Here is an 18,539-nt window from a genome sequence, read left to right on the forward strand (position 1 = left end):
ATAAATACATAGATAAAAGATGAGAAAGGGCTGGGTTTGAAAGAAATGTATGCTTTCCGATTGACGAAAGACATTATATAAATATATACAAGGGTAAATAAAATTATATATATTAATTTAATTTAAATATTCAATAAAACATACTATAATATAAATATAAAATTTTAAAAATGCTTATGGTCTTCAGTTTTGGACAAAACCGTAAAGAAAGTGATACACATCTCTTTACATTTACAATTAATGTATATGATTTATTTACATATTCCGGTTTATTAATTTATTATTCGAAGATGCTGATCGTAAATATAATATCGATCGTGATGCTCAATGATTGATCTGGTATATAGATTTATTTTAACTTTTCTTAATTTATTTTAACTAGGATTTCCGCTCATAAGAACTATGTCCTATAAACTAAATTCACCAATGAGTCAGTTAAATTAGATTTAATTATGTTGTAATGGCAATTGCTAAGGGAAAAGGAGTAATTGTAATTGCAATTACTTAGCATATTGAACTCATTGTAATAGAGAATCTGATAATAATTAAGGAGTAACTGCAATTACTTTACAAAATTTTAGTAATTGGTTTTGGTTACCTGAAACATGAAATTGAAAATGTAATTAAATTGCTCATGATGATTGTAATGATTCCTGCCCACCTTTGATAACCGTCCGTCAAAATTTCCTTAGTTGAAGCCTATTTACTTTTTAAAAAACACAGACAACGCTCGTCCATTCCATGTTGAATAAAATGCTTGTTCATATTGCCACATTCATCTTTTTGTGATGGAAGAATAACCTATTCGTTTCTTAAGTAACTAGTAGGAAAACTATCAGAGGAGGAAACCACTTCTATTAAATATTTCAGGTAGGATGGTCTGTTAATATTAAAAGAGGCTCAAGTGATAGGAGCAGGAGGAGGGATGGGAGAACGCACACGATATGTTTTATTAAGCAGCACTAAAGGAAGTAAGTATAAGCAGCACTAAAGGAAGTAAGTATAAGGTATAAAGGTCTCCGAGGGGAACCTAGATTTTTCAGGCTGGTGCTGGCGCGGCTGATTACGAGCACGAACCCCGAGCACGCCAATGTTGGGCCAACTTATTATTCTCAGGAATCCTTCATACAGCCTAGTCCTTTATCGTGACCCTGCGAATATAGCCACGAATACCACCAATCGATACTTCAGCTAATGGTGTCGGCTAATATACCCGTAAGTCCCTTGCGAAATAATTCTCATGGTGGCTAGTAAAAATATTACAAGTAAACTGGTACGAGCCCGTGATACAGCAAGAGTTAATTAATCCCAAATAACGTTTAAAGCTAAAAATAATTATTATTTATTATAAATTACAACAGATACCTTCGCACAATAACTACATCTATTCACTATCTTACTATCTAACTTACGAAAATATTACGACAAACCAACTTTAGATACAGTGATTTCCTAATACAATGATCTCTTGTCGGATATTTAATACGGTTGAGTATTGAACTTCGCATTATGAACTAACAAAACATTTACGTTAAAGCAGGTTGCTTTGGACCAGAGTTTGAACTATTTTTGATATTCTCGTTTTACCTACCTACAGGAATACAAAAAACCTGGAATTCATACTTATACTTTCTTAGAGTATGAATTAAAGAAATAGCCTATAGCTTATATTGTTTTAACACGAATATAGCCACTATATATTTATTAATATATGTGTGTTTTATTGAATATTTAAATTAAATTAATATATATAATTTTATTTACCCTTATATATATTTATATAATTGTCTTTCGTCAATCGGAAAGCATACATTTCTTTCAAACCCAGCCCTTTCTCATCTTTTATCTATGTATTTATATATTTTTTCAAAACTCAAAAAACGGCATGCCTCATGATAACGGGTGCCATAAGCACTACTCCTTCTGCAGCGATGGAGGTTCTTCTGAACATTTTATGGTACTTAGCGAGACTCTGAACTAAATTAAACACATGGGAATGATTAGCTGGTACTACCTGAGGCTATCATAATAGCAGATAAGAAGCACTTAAAGCATATAAGAGTAAGATAAGAAAAAGAATATTAAGTCTAAACATTTTTCACCGGTTTCTTCTTCAAACAATAAACCTATATAAATAAACCGTTGGTCTAGTAACTGTACTTACAGCGTATAGACTTATCTGTCTGAGATCCTTCTTAATGAAGACACTTGAGAACGTTCTGGACAGACATATTAGGGAAACTACGCCGGTAGAGAAACCACTACACAGCATTCAATTTGCTTATCAATCCGGGAAATCCTGTGAGGATGCTTTACACCACTTAGTATCCAGGATTGAAAAGAGTTTGGACTATACGGGAATTATGGCTGGTGTCTTTATTGACATTGAAGGCGTCTTTGATCGTACCCCTTACAGAACCATGGCAAGAGCCATGATAACGGGTGCCATAAGCATTACTCCTTCTGCAGCGATGGAGGTTCTTCTGAACATTAAACCTCTGCACAAAGAGATTGAGGCTCTAACACTTAGTTCCGCATATAGGGTTATGAAATTAGGAACGAACTACCATTCCCTAACCTATGAGGGACATGGTAGACTGTTCAGGTGGATCAATGAAGACAGGATCCTGACTATGGATTCTTATCATCAGGTGAAGAAATATAAGGACACTTACTATAGTGTAAAGATTGGAGGGTCTACCCCACACAAGCCGTGCAATGGAGTAAACTGCTATATTAAAATCACCTATCTTATTTAATCTAGCACTGGAATACGTCATTAAATGTGTGATGAATATCAAAAAGGGTTTAACTGTGGTTGGTAAAATACCAGTGCTTGGGTATGCTGAAGATTTGGTATTATTGGGTGAGGACAATGAAACTATATAACTAAATAAAACGAAGTTAATATTCTCCAGTAAGGAAACAGATCTTAAAATAAATACGGATAAAACAAAGTACATGGTTAGCAGTAGAAAGGCGAGCAATTTCGGTGATATAGATAGAGGAGGAAATACGTTTGAACAGGTAAGTTTAAGTATTTAGGTTCTACGGTGACTAGAAAAAACGAAATAGATGAGGAAATGGAAGCTAGGTTGAAGGCCGGAAGTGCTTATTATTTTTCAATTTCGAAACTGCTTAGCTCGCGCCTTCAATCGAAAAACTTAAAAATTATAATTTACAAAACTATTATCCTTCCCACTGTTCTTTATGGATGTGAGACGTGGCCTCTTACACTAAAGGATGAACAGCGTCTTAGGGTTTTCAAAAATAAAGTATTGCGAAAATATTTGGACCGAAAAAGGATGAATTAACGGGAGAATTTAGAAGATTACACAACGCTGAATTAAGGGACTTACACCCGGTAAATATAATTCAAGTTATAGCATTGCGGCGTATAAGATGGGCGTGTAAGGTTGTAGGGCTTAGTAACGAGCGGATTTCTAAAATTTTAATAAGCACTGAACCAACGGGTAAATGTCCGAGGGGTAGACCAAAACGTAGAAGGGAGGATTGCGTTAAAACTGATTTGATGGAATTGGGTTTGGTGGGGCATCGCTGGAAGGATGTATGCAGAGAGACTGTTACGCGAGCTTGGTGGATAATAAAATGACGAGGTTAGATTCGAGCCGACTGCTAATCAAAGCAGTGACATTCCACCACCTGGCTCCAGACCTCGTGGGGGTCCTCATTAGTGGCATCTCCAGTGAGGAAGCCTTTGTCACGCTAATTAGGGGATTAATTCCTTCAATCTCCACTTGAACATTTATTCATCTCCAACTACGATTTTCTCCTCGATGACTGAACAGTCTCTCCAAATGGGCTCTTCTCTCGACTCAATTAATAACAGCGTGGTTCAGCTTTTCGTCTTATTTATCTGCACGAGGATCAATATATTTTCAATGCCACTGTTATCCGTTGTAATTGAAGGCTACTCGTTTCAGGTTACATGGCCCGATTTACATATTTACTACCTAAGTTTTATTACCTTCAATTACTGTGGATGCGATTTTTGACCGTAAATTGATCCATTAGAATCTAATGGACATATATTTGATTCGATATAAAATTGCTTCATGATTTCTGTAAAATTATTGATTATCATGATGTCTGAATCAGGTAATTATAATTTTAGTAAATATTAAATATTAGTAGAAGATTAGCTTTATAAGGATTTTTACTACATAGATTCACATCTAGTGATGTATACAAGTTACATGTTTGCGTAGAAAAAAAACAATAAAAGGATATCGGAAGAACACTCTCTAAATGGATAAACAAGACTGACTTTTTTGGACCTTCCAACGCCCTAAAACTATTCTAGGCCATTCCAAATACTCGACAAATAATACCGAACCAGTTGAATATAAAGCCTACTTTTCTCATCTAATTCAAAACATGCCCAAATCCTTTATAATATATAGCAGCATCATCCTTTATAACTAATGACTCAACGTTTAAAATTAAACTCCACAAACTACGCAACATATTCACTGCCGAACTAAATGAAATAGCAGCAGCACTTCACTACTGTCTTTAAACCACACCAACATAACAATAATTACAGACTCATTAAGCTCGTTAAATGTTTTAATTATATGAATCCAGAGCATCCGAAAATTTCCTGCATCCATTTTACTTTAACACTCAACACAATATGGGTGTGTCAGTTACATTTATGTGGGTTCCAAGCCATGAAGGAATCGCAGGGAATGAACTAGCCGATCACGCCGCAAGAGAAGCACTCGCGCTTCCGGGACAGGGTAAAGCAATTTACTCCATCAGAAATGAGCAAACCTCTTGGAAAGGAAGTCAATGATAAATGGTAATCTTTGTGGAATGAAAGCCCAATGAGTAAATTAAAAATTATTAAGAAGGATGTCAAGCCCTGGGGTACCTCCTGCCGCAAATGCCGTAGAGAGGAGGTTGTACTGACCAGACTGATACTAGGTCACACGAGGCTCACCCACTCCTATCTTATTTCAAAAGAAACGCCTCCAATATTGCAACAACAATCTAACAATAAGCCATATTTTACAACAATGCCCATATTTCACACCACATCTCAATAGCTTAGGACTGAACCCAGATATTTCAAAATCCCTAGGAGACGATGATAAGGCAATAGAATTAGTGTTTCAGTTTTAAAAATCACAAAATTTACTGACAAAAATATAACATTGAACGGAGGAAAAAAAATAATAAAATATTAAATAATCAAATTAAAAAATAAATAAAATTAAACGAATATAAGCAAAATTAAATAAAATATAAATGGCGTTGATGACCAATGAAGTTTGGCGCCACTAAATAAAAAACATACAAACAAACAAGATTGACTTTTATTAAGTTCAGAACCTCTATATATACATGTTTGATCAGCTGATAGATTCAATTACCTGTCGGCCCTTGTCAGCTGTCATCTCACTCAGGCCGTAACTCCTCCCCGACCAGTTCATGAATAATCCTCGTAAACTTATATAGCACAGTACAATAAAATATATTACAAAATAATTAAGAAAAATTATTTACAATAAACTATAGACAATAAAGAATAAACAAACAGTCCTCATAAACCTATCTTGTACAATATAAAGTCATGACAAAAAACAATAAAGAAAAATTATTTAAATATAGAGATAAAACTAAAATTTATACCTCTGCTTTGCAAACAAAAAGAAATAAAATATACCATCTCTATTCATGATTAAATTAATAACAGAAAAAAATACAAGCACAAAAAGTGCTTATAACACATTTTCACGAATTGATAGTAATGATAAAAAAACAAAAACCAAATTAAAATAACAATCGTATACTTCATTGGGAATAAGAGGGCACTTCAGCTCTTGTGAATTCCGGGATTTTTAGCTGTTCAGTATGTACTGTCCTCCCCTTTTTAGGTCCTCGAAAGCTCTCAATTGTGACAGTATTATGTTCCCTAATCACTATTACCCTGAAGTGACCCTTATATCGCTGCAGTTCCTTTCCTCTATTGGTACACAATCTCCTGTAGACTATGGTTCCTATTTTGATGTTTCCCATTAGGTCACGCACGGTCATATTTCGTTTCTCCACTCGTTTCCTTCCCCTTCGATGCGATCTTTGACGTTATTCCATAATTTCCTCAGAGCTAGACTGTTTTTGATTACTTCTTCTCATCCAGTTATCATGTCTCTATAATCTCTCCAAACCCCGTGATCGTATGTATTGAGTGATTGTACACTGCGATCGCTCGTTCCATCGCGTCTTTCGGTCCCAATCTCTTTTCCTATTGGTACAGACGCAGACAGTCACTGAGCGTACTATGAAGCCTCTCGAATGTTACCGAAACATATTTCAAGCCGAAAGGTATACATATTCGTAGTGGCCCCTCTCGAAAGTAAACACTGTCTTGTGCTGATCTTTCGGGCGCTTTGATCTTAATCAGGTGGTACCCCGCCTTAAGATACGCTGAAAATTTTAGCCTTTAGGTATGGGTACTTCTTGTTGACCGTGTTTCCATTTACTTTACGATATTCGACCACTACTCTGTATTTCGATTAATTTTCGCCCGGCTCGATTTTCTTTCTGAGTACCCATAATGGACTATTAAAGGGAAATGTGCTATCCATAATGATTCCTTGGTGACATAAATTATCTATCTCCTCTCTAATATGTTGCCAAAGTGCTTGAGGGTACCGCCGTTCCTTCACATAGGCAGCCCCGCCTTCTTTCAGCAGAATCTCATACACTGTTTTCCCTGTGGGTCCCAATACTTCACCTTCTCTGAAAAATGTATTCATACTCTTCCACGATTTGGTATTTAAGCATCCTTCCTGATTAATCGCTCCTATCCTTGCTTAACCATCTCTAACGAACTTTTGACAGACATAAGTTTAACCAAATTATAAATACACTTATTTTTTTTTAATATTTATTTATTGGTATTTAAAACTGTACATTATAATACATTTAGTAAATCTGATCTAAGTAAAATTGGAGTGTCACAGTCGTGTAGAGAAACTACCCATTGGTAGCACTCTAATGAGATTTTACATTAGCTGGTCTCGTGGCCATCTCCTTTTCAGCCGCCTCGGAGGATTGTCAGGAATGGAAGAGGATGCAAGGTTAGAAACTAGGGGGTTTGAGTTGTTAGGGAGTTTGTAATGGAAGGAGTGATATCTGGTTCGGGCTAGATCGGTTACATAGGAAACATTAAGGTCTGAAAAAACCTAACCATAGAGTTTCAACAAGATAAATAATTTTAAGAATGACAAACTTATCGTTAGAAAGTACTACTAGAGTACTAATGTAAAGGAAAGTACTAAAATCGACGTTATATTTGCTAGACATATTAAAAACATTCAATCAAATGTTAGTATTTTTTATTTCAGCTATCACCTGCCAATCATATGAACATTTACTAATAGTACAAATGACAATATACACAGTCATTTCAAGAATGAATAGTGTAATTAAATAAAATATTATAACTATAATTATTATTAAATTATAATTAAATAATGAAATAAAATAAGAAAATAATTCATTTTTGAAAAATAAATCTTATTATTAATACAATTTTAATACAGTAGTTTAATTCCAGAAGTTTTACTTCTGTCGGCCAGTCCCAGGACTGCTACATTTTTTTTCTTTAATGTTCTAATCTTAACCTTTTGTTTAATTTTTTATTATTATAATTGGACGCTCGAAATAAATTTAGAATTTTAATTTATTTAATTTATTACTAGATGTGAATCTATGCAGAAAGGGATGCTCTCCTATATAAATATAAAATGTACAAAATGTATTTTTTGGTAGTTACATACCCTCGTATGTCTGAAAGGTGTCTGAACTAACAAAAATGCAAGACATTTTTTCTGATTTTTCTTTTTTCAACATAGTCTCCTTGTAACTCTACACACTTTTCTCAGTGATGCTCCTATCTCTATAACCCGTCCAAAAAGTAATAGACATTTTTCTCTGTAAAAGAATTGTTAACGAAGCTGATTGCCTCTTCATTTGAGGAAAATATCTGTCCCCAAAATGCAATTTTAGATGAGGAAACAAAAAGAAGTCGCTTGGTGCTAGATCTGGTCAGTAAGAAGGATGGTCAAGCAGTTCAAACCGTAATTCATGGATTGTATGGTAATGGTATTTAACGGTAACTGTCAACAGATGAACAACGAAATTCACTAGCTTTTATTTATGAGTGCTTCTATCTTCACGTTGCGGTCAGATTTTAAACTATCCTCGTATGAATAATCATCGAATGTTATATGGATCCTTTAACCAAACCGCTACCGATTTTTTAATTCATATTCATCAAAACGTTAAAGTCAGTCGGCAACTATATGGACTTCTTGTTTTAATACTTTTGGCAATATGCTTTGAAGTTTACTGTATTCTGGGTTTACTCCATAATCTGACTAATTTTTACTTGTCCATAAGTGATATTGTGAAATTGTCATGTTATGGTTACTGAATTTTTTATTTATACTGACTGGAGCAGACTTAGTGAATGTTACTAAAATAGTTCCTGTGTATCAAGTCGATCATACATTACTAAAATGATCTTGTTAATAACTGAAAAATTAATGATAACCAGTAGAATACATGACTTGTTTTATTACAATATTTACACTAACCGGATTAGGGAGGTCATCACGTACTCAGTGTTGCTACAGTTTCTCCCCTACTTATTTAAAGACTACAATGAATTTTTGGACACCTTGTTTACAACACACTTCACCCAATTACTGACTTCTGCCCCTTATCCTTCATTTCATCACGAAATCCTTGTAGGTGGCCCACTTACTCCTTGAGGGTGTTGTTCTGGTTCAGGTTCTGACGGGATTAGTGCATCTGGACTCTTAGACTCTCAAGCTGGACTTCTTGGAATACTCTTGAACCTTGGAGATAGACTCCTTGGAATGGCAAATGTCTGGCATGGACCAAATGTTATTTGCTTTTTTAGGTTTGAGAACCAGTGTAGATCTCACTGATTGATGTGTCTTTTAATAGATCTTCCTGAATCCAGCAAAACTTGGTAATGACGAGTGCCCAATTTTCTTTGTATTTTTCCAAATTGCCATACTTTTCTATTGTTTATGTACAATCGAACTTGGGTTCTCTCTCCCACTTTGAAAGACCTGCAGGAATTTGAAGAAATCTTTGAAGTCTGTGGCATGTATGGGAAAATGGCATCTAAACGGATTCTTATCTGACTATGAAGGTACATTTCGGCTGGAGATTTTCCGCCAGCAAGAGGTGTTGCTCTGTATTGGAAAAGAATTTTCTGTATCTTTTCTTCAATGGGACAAGTCTCATTTGCAGCCGACATTAGTCTGTTTTTTAAAGTTTAAACGTTACGTTCAGCTAGACCATTTGTAGCAGGATGTCCCGGTGCAATGAACTTTTGGAAGATTCCATTCTCTGTACAGTTAGTGCGGAATTCCTCACTCTGAAAAATGGAGCCGTTATCAGAGACAATACTTGCTAATATCAATGTAAAGCGAAGTTGATTTATAATAAATAGATAGTTGAAAAACTGCTAGGCGCATCCTTGCTAATTTTTATTTTGGCCCGCTTAGACTAAGCATCCACAACAACAAGATAGAAGCAGTTTTCGTATGGGCCGGCGTAGTTCAAGTGAATCCTTTCCCAATTCTCCTGTGGAGGATCCCAAGGATGGACAGGAACTTTCGAAGGATTTGCGCTAGTCCGAGCACAACTTTTACAACCATTGAGCAAATGCTCGATATCTTTGTCAATATTCGACCAATAGACATATTGGCGGGCCAGCTGCTTCATTATTCCAGATGCGTATGGTGAAGCTCTTCTAGATGACTGGAACGTAAAAAACTTGGAACATCTTGCCTATCTTGCCAGAAAATAATGTTATCCACTAAAGTGTACTCGGAATCTGTAGCGTTACGCCAGAGATCAGTCATGATTTTCACAAGCTCTGGATCTGTAGCTGTTATTTCTTTGATAATATCCGCTGTTATTGCAGAACTTTAAATATGAAAAAGTGTGTCTGCTCATATTTGGTTAACTTCACGATCAGTGAGCGCGTCTGATGATGGTCTGGATTGTATGATTGAAGCTTGAGAAAGGCAATCAACGTTTTGATTATCTTTCCCTTTCTTGCATTTCATAACATAATCAAACCCTGAAAGGAATGTAACATATCGTAAACGCGCAGATGTCATTTGTGACAAGTGCAAAATATTTTCCATATAGATAATAATAGAAATGAACTACACCGAAAATCATAGGAAGGGTTTCTAGCTGGCTCGATCACTTACAATTTCTAAGTGACCTCGATGCGTAGGCTATCGGCCTTTCCGTTCCTTCTATTTTGTGGCTAAGAACAACAGCAATCTCTGTTGGGCTAGCATCTGTTGTCAAAACAAGTGGCAATGCTGGGTCAAATGGGATAAGAACACGATCGCCAAAAAGTTCAGCTTTGAGTTTCAAGAACGCCTCCTCACAGTTTGGCGTCCACAACCAACGTTTATCTTTTCCCAACAAACACCGGAGAGGATACGAAATTGTAGAAAAATCTGGCACAAATCTCGAGTAATACGTCACTAATCCTAAGAATCGTCTGACGTCATCAAGGTTTGACGGGCGTGGCATATCTTGGATTGCTCCAACCTTAATAGGAGATTTACTTAGTTTATTGTATTCTACAATATGTCCTAAATATTCTATTTATTCCTCTAAGAACAAGGATTTATTCTTGTTCAAGAGAAGGTTATATTGAGAAAGTCGCTGGAGACACAATTGAAGATTTCGAATGCACTCCTCCCTGGATTCACCATGTACCATTATGACATCGAAATATGATTCTGTATTTTTAAGCCCTTTTAGAATTTGGGACCATATTCGGTTGAGTTCTGAGAGGGCTGTTTTTATTCCAAAACTAAGGTGATGCATACGAAAAGTGACCCTGTGTGTAGAAATTGTCTGTATCATACTGCTGTCTGTCATCTTTTAGGTTCAAATAAGCTTTGTATAGATCAAGTTTGCAAAAATATCTGGAATTTCGGAGACTGTTCAGAATATCATCGATGCGCCGAATGTAATCGACACGTCACCATCTTGTTTGGGTATTACGACCAAAGGAGAGCCCCATTCTGTAGTAGAGACTGGTGAAATGATTCCGTCTGCCATCAGGGCACCTAATTCCTTGTCAACTCGGTCTCTTAAGGCATACTGAATGCTGCATTCCTTGGTGAAAACTGGCTTGACTCCTTCCCTGAGTTGAAGATTGACTTGGAATCCTGGAAAGCAACCAACTTTTCTTCCAAGATTGGCGAATAATTAGAAATTATTTCTTCAATTGATTGCAACGCATTGATATTGGAATCTGGAATTTGGTGCCTCTGCTCTGTATCCAGTTGTTGAAGTTCGACACCTAGACTTCGAATTCATGACGTCCTAGTAACGCGTCTTGTTCGGCTGGCACGATGTGTCATTCGCCCAGAATTTCTCTTCCGTTATAAGCCACCGTGACGACAATTTTTCCTTTTGGGTTGGACGATGTTTCCCGAATACGATCGGAAAGGAATATTTGATGCTTGTAAAGGAATATTCCCATTTAGCTGCTGGAACTCAGGTTCGGACAGAAGCGAATATTTAGCCCCAGAATCGACTTCAAACTTTTGAGGCTTGCTATTGAGTTGGACTCCAATTATGTATTTGTCACTCTGGTTGCACCTGTTTGCAGTTATCAGCAGTACATATTACGAACAGTTCGCATTCCGCTAAGTCTTGTTGCAGTTTTGAAAGAAATTCTGAAATTGTTTCACTATCTCTTTGAAAAATATTTTGAAAATAGTGCTGGGCTACTACCACACTTATTTTTAAATTAGCATATTTTTAAATGCATCAATGAGTCCATCGTGTGATAGACTCTTTAGTGGTTTTTCTGGACCAAAAAATGCTACAAATTTATTGTAATGCACAGATCCAATACTAACACATAGAAGCTGTGCAAACTGGGTTTTATCTTTAACACCTTTCATTGTATAATAATTCTCAAATCGTTCAAGATAACTGGAAAATTGAATTGAGAATTACTTGACTTATAGAAAGTCACTGGAAACTGAGATTTGAAAATTATTACTTAATTATGAATCCACAATAGTCAAAGAAAAAGTTTTTCTTTAAATTCTATTGTCAAAAACAGAATCTAACTATTATGAAAAAATATAAAGTTTTATCCTTAGATCCAACTAACGTTAAGGGAAGTAGTGTGACTAGCCACGCGGCAATGATTTTTGTGGACACAAATGTTTTTTTGTTTTAACAATATATAAAATAATTTATATTACATGTGTTGTGTTGATTGTTGCTTATAATAGTTATTAATAATTTCGCGATTCAAGAACATCACGTTGACCAAATTTTTTGTTCATTTAATGGATTAGAATTGTTTTTTATTTTTGTAATATTATTCTTTAATAATGGAAAAACCAACGAAAGGGACAAAAAAAGACAAAAATGACACCAGCTCAAGGGAAAATGCAAAAGGAAAAGATGGAAGCGGAAAAGATGAAAATGAACACGATACAACAGTGAAGCTTAATAAAAAATATGTTCCCAAAGATACCACTGTAAAAAATGCAAAAGGAAAAGGTGCCACGGCCAAAGAAGCGAGTGGAAAAGATGACAATGAAAAAAAAACAAAAGGAAAAAATGACCATGCTAAAGACGCGAGTGGAAAAGATGAAAATGAAAAAAAAACAAAATTTAAAGATGAGAGTGGAAAAGATGACAATGAAAAAAAAACAAAATTTAAAGATGAGAGTGGAAAAGATGACAATGAAACAAAAGGAAAAGATGCCCAGGCTAAAGGTGAGAGTGGAAAAGATGACAATGAAAAAAAAACAAAAGGAAAAGATGCCCATGCTAAAGACGCGAGTGGAAAAGATGTCAATGAAAAAAAAACAAAAGGAAAAGATGCAAAAAAAGACAGTGTAAAAGGGTCTAAAGCAAAACCAGTGGATGAAGATGCATCATCTGATAAAGAAGCATCATCTGATGAAGAAGATGCCTCTGATAAAGAAGGTGGAAATACTTATGACGAATTTCCTCCGAGCCCTAGGCGTGGCAAACCACCTATCCATCAGCCTGTGAGAATGAGGCGCGTTTATTACCATGATGAAAACGATGTGAGTTTAGATTTGACATTTGAATTTGTTTCTGTAATGTAAATATATTAAAAGAAGCTGGAAAATATGAGTGAGCTCATGGAGTTAAGGGTGCTGAAATTAATGTCTATCCAGCTTGGTAACCATCTGGACGGGTGTCCGTTTAAAAATGAGGGAGCACAGAAGTTTTTTATCAGTAAGTTTAGGGGGCTATTAATACTTTTTTAAGGTTCACAATAGATATTACAATATTAACTTATTATTCTGTCGGCCATGTTTTTTTATCACTTTTAACCTTCCCTGTTACGTTACATGATAGTTCGGTTAATATAATTTGTATGTCGATAAGTTCTTCTTTTAAAATTTGTTCACACCGTAAAATATTTTCAAAATTTATTGGTATCATTAATACTTATTAAAATCTTTATTGTTATAACTTAGATAAACTTAGTCATAAAGAAGGGATAAAAAAGGAGACCTTTTCATTTGAGGTGGAGGCCTTCCTCGCAGGGATCCCTGGCAGTGGAGATATTAGTGTAAAGTATTTGATGACGAACTGAAGAGTATACATAGTCTCCGTTTGATAAGGCATCCGTCTCAATTGGAAAGGAACCGTTTATAGCTTTGTTCTCTTGAGGGCCTCAAGTTGACCGTTGAACACCTATTTTAATATTTAATAGCAGGTCCCATCATGAACTCTAGGAATTTGTCAACATTAAACAAAATTAATTTATTGATTTTTTTTTATTACACTCTACCCGGTCATTTTTGACAGAGGTAACCAACCTATTCAAATTCATAGGAGGGGTGGGGAGTCACCTGGCCGCCACTCCATAAAAGTATCCTCTAGGCCACTGGTTCCAAAACTTTTTTGTCCAATCGCCCCCTATTTTGTCCTACCACCCCCTTTGTTGTCCTACTTTTCCGTTTCCAGGAGAAATATTACTTAGCGCACTCTAGAAATTATCTTTTTTTAAATTTTAATAGTAAGTAATAGGAAATATATATGTATCAATGTTTCTACTTTTTTCTTAAAATATAGCAGAGAAAGGTGTAAGTTAGAAACATTGAGCTTGGAAATTAGGAAACTAATTATTGACCTCAGAATAGAATGTAATATAAACAAAGTAAAAACATTCGAAATCATCTTAATGAGAAGGACAAATCGGGTGTGATGTTACCAATTTAGTAATCCTCGGCTCTATTTTAGTCAGCAGTACTATTGTTCACCGTGATAACTTATAATCGTTTATCACCTCCCAAATTCACCTGTGGTCATCACCGCTCCCCCCCCCTAAACTGCAGCAGCGCCCACTTTAGGAAGAATTGCTCTAGGCCAATGCCGCTGCAATTGCGAGGTTGCTAGCGCGAAGTGCCTTCCGTAGCTCAGTTGGTTGAGGTACAGGTCCTAGCAGCCTGAGAACTTCAGGTGGCGCCGGTTCGAATCGGGCGTGGGGATAGCTTTTTTAATTTCAAGGCTGTCCCACGAAATGAAAAACTTGAGCCCCGCGCAATAGTTAGAATAGGTTCCATCTTCCACCTCCTCACTCGATCACATATGACTAGGAAGGGGGTCATAAAAGTAAAAAAAAAAAGTGGCTAAAGTGACGTCTTAACTTTCCAGCTAAAAGTCTTCCATTTTAGTTTAAATTACAATGACGGACATTCCTATCTTTGGGCGTGGTCATTTCTCCTCTTTTTGGCTTCACTTTCTCATTGAAAGGGAATAGTGTATGAAAAATTTAGTTATTGTAAAAACTATGGCTTATACATTTTTTCAACTAGTCCTTGTATATTGGAAATGTTTAATCTATCGTTGTTCTTGGTTATTCCTTAGATTTCTGGATAATAGCTTGCTTAAATGGTATCTATGAAATTCTCACCTTACCTAACAACTAGGGTGCAAAAAAGGAGCTAGGCGTTGGAAAGATCTCTTAGTAATGGATTCCTTTATTGCTGCACAGGTATCTAAAAGCGAGCGAAACCTTTTAATAGCGTGGATTAATTACAGGAAGGCTTTCGATTCTGTAACGCAAAGTTGGGTGCTCAATTTCTGTTAGGTTCAAATTAAAGTAAGCAAACTGCTCTCATATTTGATGGCTGGCTGGGTGACTAAGCTGAAAATAGAAGTGACCCATGTTGATAACCAGATAAAAATTATGGGGGTGTATACCAAGGCCTTAGCCCATTGTGGTTTTGTATGGCGCTGTTCTCATTAAGTCGGATACTTCGAAGGAACAAGGTGGGCTACAAACTAAATACAAGGACGAGGCAATTACTATCAGCCACGACTGGTATTTGGATGATCTCAAGCTATATGCGAAAAACAAACAATTACGAAGTATGATTGGAATTGTGTCATCCTTTACCAATGAGATTAGTACGTTATTTGGGCTTGATAAATGCGCGGTGCTTCACGTAAACAAGGGAAAGGTGGTTAGTGCCCAGTACCTGTTGATAAATAGAGAGGAACTAGGAGCCAATGAAGTATAAAAATATTTAGGTATACAAAATCACCCCAAAATAGCTTGAAAGGATATGAAACAAGAGCTAACAATAATATTGAAAATGAGGCTGCGAGAAGTATTGAAGACCTAACTGGAAAAAATAAAATCAAGGGTATCAATACGTGGGTCATACAAGCACTAAGCTACAGCTTTGGAATACTACAGTGGTCAAATACCAGCTTACAAGAAATTGATCGTCTTATGAGAACAACACTCACACAAGAGCGGGTCCGCCATCTAATATCCCCCAAATCCAGACTTTATTCATCCGAGAAAGAAGGAGGACAAGGACTTCTAGACTAAATATCGAAGAAGTTTACCGCAAGCAGGAGTCAGCCCCACGTCAATATTTCCGTTCTAAAACCACAGGTGTTTATCTGGCAATCGTAACTATGGTTCTAACTGCACTGAAAGTTAGCAAAGAATTCAAAATAGTATCAGAAAAAAAAAAGACTGGCAGAATGGAAAAAACAAGTTTCTGCATGGAAGATTCTAAAGAAAACTGAACGCTACCTCCATAGACAAAGAAAGGTCAGTTGAATGGTTAAATTCTAGGAGACTATTCTCAGAGGGTTTTGTAGTTGCCATCAAAGACCAGGTTATCGCCACTTGATCATACAGAAGGCACGTTCTAAAGGACAATGCAATATGCGACAAATGTTGGTCCTGCTCAGCGCGAACGGAATCAATACAGAATATTATAGGAGGGTGTACAGTATTAGCGGGTACGGAGCACCTCCGCATAATAATGTCACGAAAAATTGTCATCATCCCTTAGCGGAGAGGTTTAGTCATTGGATTTGGAGACGCCGTATTGTAGATATAATCCAACTTCAAAAGACCTTCATAAAGCTTTATTGGGATGAATCCATTATTACTGACCATACAGCACACCATAAGAGACCAGACATACTCCTCATAAACAGAAAAGAAATAAAAGCGAAGATTGTAGATATTGCCAACAACTGTCGGTGAGAAGCTTCGGAAATATCAAGAATTGGTGGCCGCACTAAAGGGGTTGTACCATTTGAAGTAAGTAGAGGTAAAACCAATTATAATATCGCCGAATGGGTTGATTCCGAAGTAAACAGTGGCAGGACCGGATGGAGTGGAATTAACATTTCATGTACTGAGAGTGGCTTAACAAGCGGTCCCCTTAGATACAACGAGAATTGTACGGAAATTCTTAAATGTTTAATTAAATTTAAATTAAATCTGTGGGTGGTTGGACCAGGTCTCCCACCTCCGTTCTTAATCCACGATTGTGAAAAATACATAATAATATTCTTTAATTATTCTGAGTGTAATCCCTTTTGAATAACATTACAGGCATCAAAATTATAAAATATAATGAATTTAAAAAGATAAAAAACGAACAACAATAATTAACAGAATATATAAAATAAAATAAAACCATATGCCATATCATAAAACATAAGGTGACTGACTTCTAATAATAATAATAAAAAATGATAAAGAATCAAATACAAGTAAACTAAAAATAATAAATGAAAAGGTACAAACTCTTACTAATCGAACATGTAATTAATTTATTCATTGGCTAAGGAATAATCATGTATTTTTATGAAAGTTATGTTTAGCTTGCAGATACTCTTGATGACAATCCAAGCAAACCTCATGGAGTGGTGGCAGATGACTTGTACTCTCCGTGGGACGAGGCAGTGAAGTCACTGCGCTACGCTAGCGTGATATCGGGACTGAGTATGACCCTCGCTTTGGTGGCCGAAGTAGCAGTGAATGGCACTGAAAAGCTAACCGTAGACCGCGTCTGGCTACCAGTTCAATTTCTGAGGACGGTAATGAACGATAAGGGAGAAACCCCACCCAACATACTCAAGTTCCTTGAGCACATCGACATCAACACTAAAGACACTGGGGACCCACACTATCAAGAAGTTTATTTTCCTGTGTAATTTCAACCCAAAAATAAATAAATTGGGTTTTACGTTTGTTGTACTGATTTTAGTTTGTCCATCAGATTATTACAAGAAAGATCCATAATCACTAAGACCTATATGGAATATTAAGGCTAAATGTACCGATTTTTAGTAAGTTTTTTTTTCAAGAGATAGCAGCACTTTCGGGGCAAATTTACTTTTCTTCTCATTTGAATACGGAATAATAAATTTTCAATCTGTAAACGGATTTACCATCTAGAAACCCATAGAAGTTACTGAAATTGGTTCATTAATTTTTGTTGTAATTATTTTGGGATTTAAAAAATTTATCTTTGTTATTATTTGTAAATCAAAAAAAGTGAGCTTATAGGCACTTGACCACAAGCAAATAAAACAAGTCTGCGCAAACAGATTCATTTTTGGTAGCATAGGACGATCGTAAAGAGAAAATTACGATTTAGGATTAAAGCGCGAGATTTGTAATTGACCAGAGGAAGTGGCAGCTTACCCCCACTTCTCCGCAGTGTTTGTCAGCCGCAAAGTTTGTCTGCTTGATCTATGCATTTCTACACCTTTTTTTTTTAATACGGATATTTTTTATTTTTTCACTAATACTAAAGTGGAATTCCGAAATGAAATATAACATTTTTAAAATTAGAATAATTTTACATTTCCTTGTCAAAATTTTCAATGCTAAATTTATCATTGTAATCACTATATTATTTTAGTTTATTTTTCTCATGTATAGAAAAATAAAAAAACGAAAATTAGAAATAAGTATTGTATGGAAAAATTGTTCATTGATAGATAAGAAGATAGTCGACCGTGGATAATATTTATGAGAAGAAAATAGTTGGAGGTGCGTTCAGAGAATAACACAAATAAGTTAAAAAACTTATTTACTAGTGCCAACGTTTCGGCTAGAATTTATAGCCTTCATCAGGGCTAAGAAAAAAAAACAAGATAAC

At 35.8% G+C, this 18,539-nt stretch overlaps 2 protein-coding genes across 10 annotated transcripts in view; one reads left to right on the forward strand and one right to left on the reverse strand.

Annotated features, from left to right (window-relative positions):
• The window catches only part of Rdl (Resistant to dieldrin), a 192,022-nt gene that overhangs the window by 42,669 nt on the left and 130,814 nt on the right, over positions 1–18,539 (reverse strand). The window lies entirely within an intron of this gene.
• LOC106684407 (putative uncharacterized protein DDB_G0292636) lies at positions 12,372–17,633 on the forward strand. Of its 2 annotated transcripts, none has more exons than XM_014426479.3 (2): positions 12,372–13,166; positions 17,254–17,633. In XM_014426479.3, exons 1-2 carry the CDS (start codon positions 12,459–12,461, stop codon positions 17,584–17,586), a joined length of 1,041 nt encoding a protein of 346 aa, XP_014281965.1. In that variant the 5' UTR covers positions 12,372–12,458; the 3' UTR covers positions 17,587–17,633. The 2 variants fall into 2 exon arrangements, with proteins under 2 accessions (XP_014281965.1, XP_066907191.1); XM_067051090.1 differs by having other exon boundaries at positions 17,261–17,383.

The sequence above is a fragment of the Halyomorpha halys genome, unplaced genomic scaffold (genome assembly GCF_000696795.3).
Source record: "Halyomorpha halys isolate HHAL.00 unplaced genomic scaffold, Hhal_1.1 Scaffold577.1, whole genome shotgun sequence".
Taxonomy (NCBI): Eukaryota; Metazoa; Arthropoda; class Insecta; order Hemiptera; family Pentatomidae; genus Halyomorpha; species Halyomorpha halys.